At 36.9% G+C, this 16,706-nt stretch overlaps 1 protein-coding gene across 1 annotated transcript in view; it reads right to left on the reverse strand.

The window, feature by feature from the left end:
- The window catches only part of LOC149131550 (70 kDa neurofilament protein-like), a 22,073-nt gene extending 5,968 nt beyond the window's left edge, over positions 1-16,105 (reverse strand). Inside the window, exons 1-7 of the mRNA XM_089339449.1 lie at positions 15,513-16,105; positions 11,170-11,356; positions 9,369-9,464; positions 8,527-8,691; positions 5,854-5,994; positions 4,251-4,471; positions 1,423-1,505 (exon numbers count right to left, since the gene is read on the reverse strand). Of these exons, the coding sequence (XP_089195575.1) occupies positions 1,423-1,505; positions 4,251-4,471; positions 5,854-5,994; positions 8,527-8,691; positions 9,369-9,464; positions 11,170-11,356; positions 15,513-15,958 (1,339 nt within the window). The 5' untranslated portion in view covers positions 15,959-16,105. The remainder of the gene's footprint in view (positions 1-1,422; positions 1,506-4,250; positions 4,472-5,853; positions 5,995-8,526; positions 8,692-9,368; positions 9,465-11,169; positions 11,357-15,512) is intronic.
- Positions 16,106-16,706: the final 601 nt, after the last annotated feature.

Raw genomic sequence — 16,706 nt, forward strand, 5'->3', positions numbered from 1 at the left:
TATATTATATATTATATATAATACATATAATATATATAGATATATATATACATACATATAATATAGATATATATACATACATATATATAATATATATATATATATACATAATATATATAGATATATATATATACATACATATATAGATATATATATATAATACATACATAGAATATATATATATACATACATATAGATATATATATATATATACATACATATATATATATATATATATATATATATATATATATAACATACAGATATATATACATACATATATATATACATACATATATATATACATACTATATATACATACACACATATATATACCTACATATACATACATATATATACATACATACATATATATATACATACATTTATATACATACATACATACATATATACATATATATACATACATACATACATACATACATACATATACATACATACATACATATACATACATACATACATATATACATATATATATATATATATATATATATATATATATCAGTTATTTATTTAATCATTCACAAACGAGAATAGTTTATTTGGTGGGGAAATCGGGTCTCGCAGGCTTCATGATGTATTACACACATTGGAATTAAATTATGTGCACAGAGAAAGTTAAAAGTATTCGCTTCGATCCAAATCTCTAGTTGGTATGAGAAACCAATAACTTTCTTGTATAACAGCTCACAAGTATTCACAGAAACATCCACAATCATACAGATATATTAACAAACGTATAGATATATGTACTGATCATTTTATACATGGATGAATAGACGTTTATAAAAAATTATTTATATAGGCATATGAATGCGCGTGTGTGTCAGTGTGCATACATATATACGTAAATATATATATAAATAGAGGCGTAAGCAAGTGTGTGGTAAGAAACTTGCTTCCAAACCATATGGTTCAGGTTTCAGTCCCACTGCATTGCACCTTGGGCAAGTGTCTTCTACTATAGCCTCGGGCCGACCGAAACCTTGTGATTTTGCAGATGGAAACTGAAAGCTCATTGTTTGTGTGTGTGTGTGTGTGTGTGTGTGTGTGTGTGTGTGTGTGTGTGTGTGTGTGTGTGTGTGTGTGTGTGTGTGTGTGTGTTTGTTTCCCCACCATCACCACTTGACAATAGGTGTTGATGTAATTACATCAACGTAAACTAGCGGTTCGGCAAGGAGAATGATAGAATAAGTGTGAAGCTTAGAAAATAAGTCCTGGGCTCGATTTGTTCAACTAAAAACCTTCAAGGCGGTGCTCTGGCATGGGCGCAACCAAATGACTTAAACAAGTGAAAGAATAAAAGAACATGTGTGTTGGGGGTGGATGGGGGGTATTTATATCTTCTGTTTTAATTTTTGATTTAAAAAAGTGCAGAAGAAAACAAATGCTACTTACTTCCTGCTGAAGATAATGCGCTCGCGAGTGCAGACTCAGCGTCTGTTTGAAATCCACCAATACTGGTAAGAGCTGAACTCATTCTGTAAAAGTAGAATACATTTAATGAAATTTCAATAAATATTGTAGATGAATAGGAAAATATAATGAAAGATGACCTCCAACACGAAGAAGAATATTTTCATATTCGTTGTTGTTGAAGGTGGATGTGGTGTTGTTCGTATTCAACATTAGTTTAACCTAGACAGGAAAAGTGTGTGATGCCAGGATTGATCATGTCAATTTGAGAGTCAATTTATATTATAGAGTAGGAAATGGACAAATTGAATTTTGACTGCTTTTCCTATTAGGTCTAGCAGAATATCATTCACAGTAGCCACCGCTCCTTGTATCATTACATAGATAGAGAGAGAGAGAGAGAGAGAGAGAGAGAAAACAATGTGAGCCTGCGTGTGTATATATTTCCAATATCTATATTAGTTACTGGTAGTAATATAGAAAATTGGTGGTTTGTAAAATAATATATGCGTATTATTGTTCTTTGTTTTTTGAAGCGTATGAGAGAGATTTTGACTTTATCGTCCCTCTTTTCTCTTTTACTGGTTTCAGTTACTAGACCGCGGCCATGATGGGGCACAACCTTGAAGAGTTTTTAGTCGAACGAATCAACCCAAGCACCGTTTTCTTTGTAAAGGCTGATATTTATTCTATTGTTCTATCGTATATATATATATATATATATATATATATATCACACCTCACCACACACCACTACACCATACACCACCATACCACACAACAACACATCACATCACACCACCACGCAAACACTAGCATTGGCCAATTCCCAGCCCTACATCCACACACCTACGCATACACACAAGCACGCGTCAAGGTCACCAGCCCTCTTCCACACGCACATACATGCTCTCTTATACACACGCACGCGCACCTTCGTTTTGGGATCACCACTACTTTATTATCTCCTCTTCTTCCTAGCTCTCCTGTATGACCACTTTGTTCGGCATTCGCCATGATAGATCGCCAGCCACTACACATTCTTTATTTTCTCTCCTTGTTTCTTTCTGTGTTCCTTTCTGTGGGAGAGCGTAGGCTCGAAACGTTAAAGACTTTTTCACTTCCCGAGAGTTAAACTAATACATCTGATTGTTGCCTACACCAACTGTCTTCATCTTTTGTTTTTTTGTGAATTCTCCCTATATATATATATATATATATATATATATATATATATATATATATATATATGGGCTTTTTTCCACTTTCCGTCGACCAAATGTACTGACAAGGCTTCGGCTGACCCGATCCTGTAGTAGCAGACACTTGCCTAAGGTGCTATGCTTGCCCCTATTTTCTATTATGTGTAAATGTACAGGTACTGTAATGGAGATGTGGCCAGGAAAAGTATGTGCTGTTTGCTATGCAGTTATGACAAGCAGAATGTGGAGCAGAAGATGAAGTTTAGAGCGGTGTTATCATAGGTTTTAGTTTGTTAAGTATTGTTTTGCCCCACGCCAATCCCAATCAAAGGCATTTCAACCGTCATGTTTTGTTTTTAAGAATACATGATCTTCATATTTCGTGAAGCTTGCGTAGAACAGCGAGAATCCAAACAACAATGTATTCTTAATATATTCTGGTAGACTAGAACGGGAATATCTGATGACTGTTGTCTTTGGCATCGGAAAATATCTCCTCCCTTTAAACGATATATGTTCAGAGCTCACGCAGTTCACCCGTGTAAAGAACTTTGAATCATTGAGACCGTTCCATCGTATTGTGTATCCTCGCAGTCGAAGCTGTCTCGAATTTAAAAGTACAGGTCGTTACTTACAAAAACCAGGAAACAAATTATTTTTTGATGAATGATGATGTCTGCCAAATAGATAATAATTAGTGAGGTTCAATCAGAATAGCAAGATTTCAAATATTAATGTACGTAATTCAATGTTGTATGTGAATTATCTGATCGCAGTTGCTTTTCGTGATTTGTGAATATTAACTCCCTTCAGAGTCTCGCTGTTCTGCGTGCACCTCCCAAATTATTATCAACTAATGCCCAACTTTGAAGGCACATGGCCTAGTGGTTAGAGCAGCAGGCTCGCGGGCGAGGGATCACGGGTTCGAATCTCAGACCAGGCGATGTATGTGTTTATGAGCGAAACACCTAAGCTCCATGCTGCTCTGGCAGACGGTAATGGCATATTTCTGCTGACTCTTTCGCCACAACTTTCTCTCACACTTTCCTCCTGCATCTAGCAGCTCACCTGTGACGGACCGACGTCCCATCCAGGTGGGGAGCTTGTACGCCAATGAAACCGGGAAACTGGCCCTTATGAGCCAGGCATGGCTCGAGAAGGAACAAAGAGCAATAACAATGCTCAACTAAGTACCCGACTTGCAGTATTCGTTCGAACTCTTTGCTGCCTCGGTTCCAATCCCATCAAAATCAAATTAAAGAAAATAGCACAGTTCTACTGTGGATTCTTCTGTCTGTCGTTGCGTCTTTTGCTTTCATTCTCCCCCTCTCTCTCTCTCTCTCTCTTTCATACACACACACACACACACACACACACACACACACACACACACACACACACACACACACACACACACATATTCTCTCCATCTCTCATCTTCTCTCTCTTTTCTTCCATCTGTGTTTAGATCTAGAGCATCAATTCTTCCCTATTCCTTATGCCGAATGTCCCAACAGTGTCTCTGCGTCTCCAGATAAGCTGATGAGAACCTACAAAAAGACGGAAAGAATTTACAATATTATTTTAAGTGAAATATCTATTTTTTACCTGTTCTCTTCTCCTTCAAGTAGTTTGCGATATGCAGCAATTTCCAATTCCAGTGAGAGTTTAGCATCCATAAGGTCTTGTAATTCCTTCAACATTGTCTCCATTTCCAAACGCAAGTTATCAATTTCGGCTCTGTGAGTCGCATACTCAGATGCATTTTTGCTTAGGGCCTCCTCCAATTGAAATTCTAGATCCCTTATTCTACTTTTCATACTTGATATCTATAAAGACAAAATAAAGAATACAATTATTAAATATTAAAAAAGTATCAAAGCATAATACTTAATCGTATATACTATCATCATCATCATTCTATATGACTCAAGTTTGTTCTTATTCCTGATAAAATTTTTGTGGTTAGCAGGTTACTAGCTGTAATCTTAGACATACACAAACTTTCAATAGTATTTCTAGTGCTCAAAACCTTTCTCATAATCTCTTCTTGTCTATCTCTGCAGAAGCTCTACAGGACATTCTATTCCGGTCCCCTTCAACCATTTGTCTATATCACTGTTTACAGTTACTAATACTCTAATTATTAATGGGTGGAGGCCCAGTGGTTAGGGCAGTGGACTCGCAGTCGTAGGATCGCGGTTTCGATTCCCAGATCGGGCGTTGTGAGTGCTTATTGAGCGAAAACACCTAAAGTTCCACGAGTCTCCAGCAGGGGATGGTGGTGAACCTTGCTGTACTCTTTCCCCACAACCTTCTCTCACTCTTTCTTCCTGTTTCTGTTGTACCTGTATTTCAAAGGGCCAGCCTTGTCACACTCTGGGTCACTCTGAATCTCCCCGAGAACTACGTTAAGGGTACACGTGTCTGTGGAGTGCTCAGCCACTTGCACGTTAATTGCACGAGCAGGCTGTTCTTTTGATTGGATCAACTGGACAAGGTAAGAGTGATATATATATATATATATATATATATATATATATATATATATATATTATAATTTTTTTAACTAATTGGCAATTCCCTGCCCTATATCTGTATTTATATTGATGATCTTCTATTGGATGGTTAAACTGCAGTCTTTTTCTGCGGGATTATTTCTGGCGCACACGGGGTAAATTCTTGGGGAGAGATGCGGAACTCACTAGTCGATAAATTTGTGAATGCATTTTCTTATGCGATTTTGATGTCGCATGGTCAAATACACATGAGTATATGTGCATTTTCAGATTTATTGCTGATGAGTGGAAAAGGATTTTATATTCTTAATCACGAAACGTCGTACATGATTAACTAAAGGCAAGTTTGTTTTTATTTTCTCTTCTGTTTTTGTTCTATGTGAGCCGTAAATATTGCCATCCGTTAGAGAAAAAATTGTAGTTTAGAATTAGTAGTTCTTTGACTGCTATTTCAAAATTTTCAGTATGTTGGTGAAGCAATCTCATGGTGATCCCTATATATTTATAATTATATATATATATATATATATATATATATATATATATATATATATATATATATATATATATATATATATATGTATATATATGAAGAGATAGATAGATAGATAGATAGATAGATAGATAGATAGATAGATAGATAGATAGATAGATAGATAGAGAGATAGAATAATTTATGTAATATTCCTTACCGTAGATTCATATTCCCTCATAGTGCTTCCTTCCATACGTGAACGCCTATTTTCACCCGATGCTGAAGATGCTCCACTTGAACTGAGCCCGCTGCCTTGAGCTGCTGGGATGGTCCTGACGCCTGCTTTCAATTTCTGTAACTGTTGGTATAATAAGAATCATTATTATTATCAAATTTTCTTTACTTTACTCAAATGCCAATGCTGAGGGGACATCATAGGGAAAAATTACAAATCGCTGGGTTGTTCACAGAACCGATCATTAAAACCTAGGCATTAAAACTCGCCACCCTTTCTCCGCTATACGTACAACTTCTTTTACCCTAGCGACCCAAGTAAAACTGCTTGTCCATCCCAGCCGAAAGGAGGGCTACAATGTGATCTGCACAATGGACTCCACTGGTAATTAACTCATCTTAACACTGAAGCATCGTGTATACACCTGAAGACAGTGGAGGCGCAATGGCCCAGTGGTTAGGGCAGAGGACTCGCGGTAATAGGATCGCGGTTTCGATTCCCAGACCGGGCGTTGTGAGTGTTTATTGAACGAAAACACCTAAAGCTCCACGAGGCTCCGGCAGGGGATGGTGGCGAACCCTGCTGTACTCTTTCACCACAACTTTCTCTCGCTCTTACTTCCTGTTTCTGTTGTTCCTGTAATTCAAAGGGTTAGCCTTGTCACACTGTGTCACGCTGAATATCCCCGAGAACTACGTTAAGGGTACACGTGTCTGTGGAGTGCTCAGCCACTTGCACGTTAATTTCACGAGCAGGCTGTTCCGTTGATCGGATCAACTGGAACCCTCGACGTCGTAAGTGACGGAGTGCCAACAACACCTGAAGACATGGCTATCAACCGTTTTTGACTGCGCTGTCATCGTAGTTGTATTTTCTAACACCCAATACAAAACCTATGATTTATCCGCTTACATACGTGCATACCCATACTAACACTGATTAGATTGTTGAAGACTAAGACAAAAATTATTCCTGTAGTGATTGGTGCAATTGGCACAACAGCCAAATTGCTTCCTAAAAAACTGAAAAACTTTGGAATTCAGTCCAGCATGGTCAACTAGCAGAAAAGTGCGATACTGTATAATACTTAATAATACTCCTTTATACTATAAGCACTAAGCCTGACATTTTTGGGGAGGGGAAAAACCTTCGTTTTGAACTATGCTGTCATCACTACAAGTCTCTTTTACCAGTTGAGCAGACAATCTGTATCAAACATTGCCAAAAGCTTGATGATACCTGCTCAGAGGCCTACACAATGTTTTCAAAAGGTTTTCATCGTTCTGGATAAATCAAGAACTTGTGCAACTGAAACCCCAGTGTCTTTTTAGTCAGCTGAAAGCAGTTTTGGCACAAACTTGGCAGACACACGTCTCATACCTAAATCTTCAGTAATAATGGAGTGAACTGAACCGTAACAAATCTGCACATCCCCTGTTAACTCACGGATGGTGTTTCGAAGTTTTCCACCCAAGGCTGCACGCACATCTCCGATGTTTTTCGGCCCTTCTGGAAATATCTGAACCACTCCTACAATTGTGTGCGGCATAAACACTCCTCACCATACATTTTGTGCAACATCACGTGTGTCTCTGATCAGGTGTCGCCATGACAACTTTCTCTGCCATGGTCAATGTGACAATCACACACTACACATCTTCCTACCAAGCACTGCTGTAAACAAAGGAAGTGAGCCAGAACGTTAAAACTTAGTGCGCATGCTCAACAGAGAATAAAGTCAACCTGTGCCAAGCGGGCTTCACTCTGCATCCTTTAGCTCTGTTACTATGGCAGCAGTCCTGATACTTATTGATCAGACCTCGTACATATGCACGGAATTACTACCTACCTACATACATAGGAACGTACGTATTTCTGCATGTACCTATATGACAGGCTTTCGTAAAAATTTCCATCTAGTAAATTCTATTCACAAAGTAGTGGTGAAATCGAGTCCATGGTAAAAGATAGTGGTCCAATGTATCATGAATGGGATCGAACTTGTTTTCATCTTATGACTGCGATATATTTCTGACTGGATGGTAGACGGTATACATAACTTTTAAACCAAGCTATATTTTATTTTGGCACTACTGGATGAAATGCAATGCATGTTGATGAATATAAAGTGGTATTCTGGGCCTTTCTTTTTATATGGTAATAGATTATAGAAAATTTGCTTTTCTGATTTAATCGAGAAAGTAAATCATAAACAAATTTCAATTAACATGCTTCTGGCTTTCTAAATGAAAAATTGCTAAAATAATCTAGCATCTTATGAATAAAGAACCATATTTTCTTTAGTTAAATTTTCTTGCCAAAATAATGAGGACAAACCGTAAAATAATGAATACATAAATAAAAAAAAAAAGAGGGAATTCACAAGTCACACTTCAAAATAATGAAAATCTTAATTGCTAAGCATATGGCTTCTCAACAACGTGATTGATGTTATTTGAAAATGTATATAAATATGTATACAGTCTGACAGTAACTCCTCAACGCGACAACAGAATGTAAGATTGATTACATCTTCGATGAGATCATATTTTCAAACGATTATGTAGCAACAGAACAAACACAATTTATGAGGTTAATTTCCCAACAATTCTAAAGCATGCAAATATATTTGTTCTTTTCTAGGTAATTCTTTACCTCATCCGCATGTCGACTTTCCATCGCAGCAGTAATTGCTTGCAACTGAGACTCATATTCGGCGCTTAAGTCAGAAACTATATTTCCAACTTCAGCCTTCCATGAGTCTTGGAAATCAGGTAACTTCTGTGTTTTTGATACAATTGCCTGATATTCTTTGATCTCCTGCAATTAGAAATTAAAACAAAACAGTAAGTAAAATGAAGGTAAGGAAGCTAATATTAGTTTTAATTGACAAGATGTCATAGCTTTTAAACAGAGAAATGGCATAGCTTTTAAACAGAGAAATGGCATAGCTTTTAAAATGAGAAATGGACAAATGTGCATAGAAAATTGGTGATAGTAAATTGCTAGTATATATTTTATCGAGGCCAGTGCAGACTACCGTCAACAAAGTGTATTTTCCCGCCAAGTTCCGAACATTGTTGGGAAGAAGGTAAACTCAGCACAATAAATTAGTGAAAGCAATACCACTCCTCCTTAGAGCGATTAGTGATGTCTGTCCATTGTTATATAAGAACAGATATGTGTAATGGGTCATTTTACAGATAAGTATTCTAGTTATAGATAAGTTACTAAAGCCTTAGATGACTGCAGATTCAATATCGTGTTAGGAGCCACCGACACTGTGGTTTGTAGTCTACGAACTTAGATAACTGTAACTGATCACTTGAGAAGTCGTAATTCTTTAACTATAATTGCCAAAGTGAATCTACCTGATGTAAGAAAGCCTTAAAACATCGTGGAGAATTTATTAGAGAAAATAACTAAAAATATCAGGGAAATTCTCTTGCAAAAAAAAAATATATATATCAGAAAAAAAAAAATAAAAGCAACATTACGGCATTATGGACTTCATCGAGGAAAGCAATCTCATCTTCCAGCAACGTCAGACGGTTTTCTAATTCCAATCTTTGAGAAGTTTCGTTTCGTAAGTTCTAGAAAAAAAAATATGTTATAGATTTTTTTTATAAAATATGTTTTAGATAAGCATCATTAATTCGTCCTAGATGGAAGATAAAGTACGAAAACAAGAGAAGTGAATCTGGTTCACAAAGAAACTTTTCCCTCGTCTCACACACAATATTGCTAGAGGATTACCCATTCCTTTGAAAACAGACGTTTTAGTATCGTCAGATTTTAATTATACAATGATTATAATAGTTGGCAATAAAGTTTTCAAAATTTTTCCTAATTTATCAATATGAATATTGACAATATTGTTAGAGTAGTATGTTTGATATATTCTCCATGCCTTGTTATTTTGTTTTTCAATATTGGTATGTATATTTGTACATTAGTTTCAGTATATATCTAAATTACATTTTGTTTTGTCAGTAAATGATTTCACATTTTCCTAAAATATTTATTTTCCTACACAGATTGTGACAGAGGGGGGTTTTATATATAGAAAAGAACAACATGTGGGAAACGAGATTTAAAATGGGATGCTAGTATGACCTAAAAGCATATCTGTTATGTGATTTACAACGTTTACACTCGTAGAGAAGACGATGAATGTTACTTATTGTTGTTTGTGTCGTGACCGTCAGATTTCTTTTTATTTAACCAGTATTCTTTAAAATATATTCATCCCAATATATATATATTGGTAAGGGCTCTTGATACAGTCACACCACTAGTTGAAAGATCATGTTAAATTAAGAATTATATTTTATATGAGAAAAAGTATTCTTAGAAGAAAAAAACAGAATGATACGAACATGTTGAAAGGAAGTTTTCGTATTGTGTGTAAGCACTTTCGCCATTTAGAGCTTTTCAAATGCAAGTGTTATAGATGTATTCCAGTCATCCATTCATCTATCCATCCCTATATACATACATACAAACGTGCATATACACACATACGTGTGTGTATATATATGCGTGTGTGTGTGTGTGTGTGTGTGTGTGAGTATGTAATTGAAAAATACTGCTGGAAGTACGTATTATGTATATCACATGGTAAATCTGAAGGTGGACGAGTTTTATACTGTGCTCTACTACGGTTTTAACGGCATATAGCATAACAATATATGTACGTATGAGTGTATATATGTATGTATGTATGCATGCATATATAAATGTATAAACATACAAGTATACCTTTATATGTATGCATATGTATACATCTACACGCGCCGCACACATGCAGATGTACATCCACTCATGCACACTGTCTTACATGCTTAAATACTCTTTTTTGGAACGGTAGATCTCGAAGCAGGTAAATCTATACGAAATAGTATGTAAATATTACGTTAAAGACTCGTTTTGTAAGGCAGCAATTAGGAATCCATCCGCTTCTCTTGTAAGTATAACAGAGTTTCTACCATGGGTCAAAAGCAATCCTTCGATTGTTATTATTAATAATTTTAACTCCTTCGAGATCCACCTTTGCAAATTAGAATTGTTTCACATTCTCTTGATGTTTATAAATGTTTAGAAAGTCAACAAACACACACACATACATACATACATACATACATACATACATACATACATACATACATACATACATACTCTTATACATACACGCATGTATGTGTGTGTGTGTGTGTCTGTGTGAGTGTATTTATATCAAATGATAGTATATGTGAGTGTACAAAAATCGTGAGAGTGAGAAGGAATATTGCAACGTACGGTTCTAAGTTCACCCATTTGTCCCTCAAGAATGCCATATCGCTTCTTCCAATCAGCAAGTTGCTTCTCCAGTTCACTTGTCCTCCTTCTGCTGGTTTCGCTGTCTGCAATGCGGCGGGCAACTTCATCGTGTAAGCCATCAATTTCGGCTTGCACTCTATCTCTCTCGTCTTGCACTTGGCGCAGGCTGACAGAAAAAATAATGAAATTGTTTTGCCAAAGAATATTTGTTTGTGTTCAGTATGGACTGGTATGGTTGGCAACCATGATAATACTGAAACATGTATGTGTTAACAAAATATTAACTACAATATACCAATATTATATATGAATTGTTAGCGACAGAAACAAATTTTATAACCAATTTAGCGTGGATGGTTTGTTAAAACACCGAATACTGCGTAATTAACCTTGAGAGATTCTCTCTGTTGCGTCGACGCCCCCAAGCGAAGAAGTAGGATCCCCCAAGACATATAAATAGAGCAGTTGGTAGAGCAGTTGAGTGACTGTTGAGTAGCGGTTGAGTAGAGATCATCCGAAGGTGCTACATAGCAGTAGCTTGAGACATAACACTCTTATATACGTCCTTTGTGCATGCATAAATCATATCAGACGAAAAACGCCTATTATGGGCGCTGGAACTTCCTTTTCACAAGAATTCAGTCTGCTGGAACTATGAGTGTTTGAGGGCGGCGTCTGTTGACCGCATACCAGTCAAATCTCGTGACCACATTATGCAGAATATCAGCGCTTTTTCATACAGTGACGTTGCAATTAGCCAGCAGGCTTACTAAAAATTAACCATTAGAACAGTGGCAGTATTGGTACGAAAAGGCAATCTTTATATCCAACTTAATGTGGGTATCTTGTTAGAACACCGAATGCTGAGTTACCAGTCTTGAGAAATTCTCTCATACAGGCGCTTGGTGCATAAAAGCACACACATTAATCGTAGCAGACGAAAATTGCTTGTTATGGGCGACGGAATACCATATCACGTGATTTCAGCCTGCTAGACTGCGTCAGTGGGAGGGGTCCGGTGAGTGCATATCGGTCAAATCTCATCGCCATGAAATATAGAATAACGGTATCTTTTCAGACACAAAACCGGACGCTTCCCACCGATGAGATCCAGTAGACTGAAATCAGATGATATAGGAATTCCATCGCCCATAACAAACGATTTTCGTGTGCTACGATTTACGTGCGTTCTTTTATGCTCCAAGCGCCAATATGAGAGGATCTCCCAAGGCTAATAACAGTATTCGGTATTCTATTATTAAAATTACAAAGAAAAATAACAACCAGAACAACCAACCGGAACGTCATAGATTCTAATTCTGTTTCACCTTTTCTACAATCATCTTGTTCGCAGCACACTTAACTTTAAACAGATATGTTACGATAAGAAGGGGGATTAAAGTTATGTGTGCTTTCTACTGGAGTTGTTGTCAACATCGTATTTTTTTATAACTTATTTATGGAAACAAAAATATATGCTCGCAAGCCGTTGAAGAAATACTCATAATAGTATTTATTAGAGCCAATGAGATAGGAGCCTCGACATCGTCGCATATGCTATAAGGAATAGCGGCAGAACATCCCTATATTCACATTCTGCCGAGTTATAAATGGATGGACATATACATTGATCAATGGCAAAAGAATAGTTAATCATGGATGGAACATTAGGGCTTAAAAGTAATTTCTGGTGGATGGATACAATTAGTTGTAGCTGTTCTTATACAAACTGGGTGGAGGCGCAATGGCCCAGTGGTTAGGGCAGCGGACTCGTGATCGTAGGATCGCAGTTTCGAATCCCAGACCGGGCGTTGTGAGTGTTTATTGAGCGAAAACACCTAAAGCTCCACAAGGCTCCGGCAGGGGATGGTGCGAACCCTGCTGTACTCTTCCACCACAACTTTCTCTCACTCTTACTTCCTGTTTCTGTTGTTCCTGTAATTCAAAGGGTCAGCCTTGTCACACTGTGTCACGCTGATTAAGCCTGAGAACTACATTAAGGGTACACGTGTCTGTGGAGTGCTCAGCCACTTGCCCGTTAATTTCACGAGCAGGCTGTTCCGTTGATAGGATCAACTGGAATCTTCGACGTCGTAAGCGACGGAGTGCCAACAACAACATATACAAACTGAAACAATTTCAAATATTTAAGTGATACAGATTAGTTTATCAGACTGCTTATTAGTTTAATTAGTATGAGATGTAAATTAAGATGTAGAACGTTCACTCAAAAGTAAAGGATCATCAATGATTAGAATATATTATGTTAATTACGAATGTTCTCTTTTCACTGAATTTCTCCGTTCAAAATTTAGAATGTAGACATGATTTTTTTTTTTTTTTCTGTTTGACTAAACACGGCCCCAAACACGGAGCTGGAGCGGTTGTATGAAATAACTTTCGACAGACATCAGTTTAACTCGAAGAGGATGACAGTAATAGCATTTCGACATTGCAATAGCGAGTTTTTAGCGTACAGCTACACCGAAATCGACGTAAATATTTCTATTTTATGCTTCTATTCATTAACATTACCTGAATGTAATTAAGCATTTGAGTTGAATGAATGAAGTGTAGTTATGTTACGCGGCGTTAAGTGATCGAAATATTACTCAATAAGTGGGTTGAGAAACTATTGTACAGGGTGTCCACAAAGTCTGGGTACATGGAGTAAAAAAAATGATAACATAAACAATTAAATACAAGAAATAATAATTTCTTAAAGTATGCGTTAATCTCCATGTGGGTACATGGAGTAAATAAAATCATGACATAAACAATTAAATATAAGAAATAATAATTTCTTAAAGTATGTGTTAATCTCCATGTACCCAGACTTTGTTGTCACCCTGTATATCGCAGTATTAACAACTGCAATTAGATAGAACATTGCGAGACTGGTAATGTGGGCGGGTATCTCACAAATGAGATATAAATTACAAGTTATGCTACTGTAATGAACGAAAAGTCCAATGAGAGGAATTATTACAAATAAGACTTAATTCCAGAGAATATATGTAAAGAATGTTGTAGATATATAATCAGGGCCAATTTAACTATTTCTCTGTAGATTGTAAAAACAAAGACGATGAGCAGCTGTAAACGATATTAGAACCTTAGAGGGTGATAATCAGAGGTACCTACATCAAGTTGACCAGGTCCTAAGTAATTAACAGCCAATCTGTTTATATACTCAACAAATCTAATAGCTACAGACAATTGGAGCTATTAATTTGCATACCGTGTTTAACACATTTTTCGATCTGAGATTCTGGTCAACGAGGATCATGGTTTGAGATGCTATAAGCCTAAATCAGAGCAGGACGACGGCCACGAAGTTTGTTGGCCGTCAGTCAACGTCGTACCATGTCTTCGCTGATGGGTCGCTGTCCAGTGCCAATGGTCTCGTGTGCTGTCATGCTGGACAGTCTGAAGCGATCACGGAGGTGTTGCACTTGAACGAAGTGGTCCTGCCTGGGCGTGGTCACCTGGAGGCGTCCTCTGCGGGCACGATCTGCAGTGCCGTTGGTTTTGTAGTATCGCTGGTGCAGGCGATAGATGCTGTTGACATGGATATTGTAAGCTTTTGCAACAACCAGGGCACGCTGACCTGCTTGCAATCGGCCGATAGCTTGTTCTCTCTGCGCTTCTGACAATCGGGTCATTCCTGATGCGTCCAAATAGCGAATGCCAGGAGCACAGTTCAAGTTGATTTTTATGACCATAACCTCCACGTGATGCACATGCATTTCGGTTTTCATGACAATTGTTTGCGACCTACAGCATTCAACGCAGCTGCGCTTTGGCCTCCCGTTTCCGGGAAAATTGAAAGTTTACCTGCAATTTGGGTCTTAGCCATAAACCACCATATTTGGAATATTTACGCTTACAAGTGAATTTTCAGAATTTACCAAATAAAAATAAAATTTGAAAAAAATCGCGTTTCTTTTACGGTTCAGTATATTCTCTAAATGTCGAGTTATATCAAAATTATTTTCAAAAATGAAAAACTCCCCAGACCGCCTTTTCTTTTACCTAATGTGAGAATAGACCAAGAAATTTTGTTCTGAAACAAACAGACCCTACAAAATTTACGTGCTTAAAATTATATCTGAGGTATTGTAAATCTTAAAATTTTTAAGACCTGATGCCTAACTAGAATCTGAAAATTCACTTTAGGTAGAATGTGGGGGGAAAAGAATTATAGTAGTCTAATTGAGAGAAATTAACCAAACCTTTAAGATGGATTTTTATGATGTGTAGAAGCTTTAAACGACATGAAGGAGAACAAAAATCAAACATTAACAGCAAATTGTACCTACTGTTCGCTCAAATCTTCAACTTCTTCTTCAAGCGATTCATTTTGGGACTTTACTGCTGCCAGTTCCTTATCCTTGTCTGCTAGGAGTGCTTTCAATTCATCCAGTTGCTCTTGGTATGAGGTCTTGACTGAATCAATATTAAATTCAACCCTAGATTTATTTAAGAGTTCCTTAAGATGTTTGTTCTCAGCCTCCAACATACGTTTTGTTTCAAGGTGGTTGGCAAGCTTTGAATTCAAACCTTGCATTGCCTTCCTTTCTTTCTCTCTGCTATTTTTCATATCAGCAACATGTTTTTGAGAACTTGCTGCTGCGACTCCTTTGGCCAAGACTATTGGAGCTCTCTGAGTATAAACTGGCATAGAAACTCCATGTGGAACACGAATACTGTTCCTCCTAACTTTTCGTCTTGGTGCTGTTGTTGTTGTTGATTTTACTTGAGACATTTTTGTTGTTATTCAAATATTTGATGTTCAAGAAAAAATATTCAAATCGAATAAGAAATTGTTTACTATCTGGGGAACGAACGGGACGACGGAGAAAATCTTTTGCAGAGCGAGTTACAGCTTGCTTTCCGACACAGCTAAGTGACCAAGTCTGAGACCTTGTAGTGCCTTATATATATGCCAGAGAAGAAATGTAGTGAGAATGCACGAAGAATGTAAGAAAGAGGGAGAAATGCAGAGAAAAATAAAGAGAGAAATTAAAGAGTAGAAATGTCAGAATATAGTAGTAGTGGGGTATGCACCATAACAAAAAAAGCAATTTTTCTCATTGTTTTAGCTTTCATTCGTTCTCCTTAAAAATCCGTTACGCTTATTTGAGTATATACGGTTCGCAAAACGAAATGAAAAGAAAATTAATGAAAGAAATGTAACGAAAGTAGTACATCTTCACGTTTCAGTTAGCACTGAGCATAATCTTAAAACACTCTTGGTCAGCCACACAGCTACCTTCACATAATGATGGATATGCTTGCCGTCATATAAAACATATTTCGTGCTTAGTTTCTCTTGCAAAACAATCAAGAGTTACTTTCTAAAAAATAATAATTTTTCTTGTTGTTACTCAATTTCTCCTATGAAATATTTTGTCAAAGGCGATTGACAATCGTTAGAACGCCAACAGAATATCTAGTTATATTTAATTAGGTCGCTATATTCTGAGTTCAAATCCCACCGATATTTCCTTTGA

This window comes from Octopus bimaculoides, chromosome 21 (assembly GCF_046866305.1).
Source record: "Octopus bimaculoides isolate indiv1 chromosome 21, ASM4686630v1, whole genome shotgun sequence".
In the NCBI taxonomy this organism is placed as follows: Eukaryota; Metazoa; Mollusca; class Cephalopoda; order Octopoda; family Octopodidae; genus Octopus; species Octopus bimaculoides.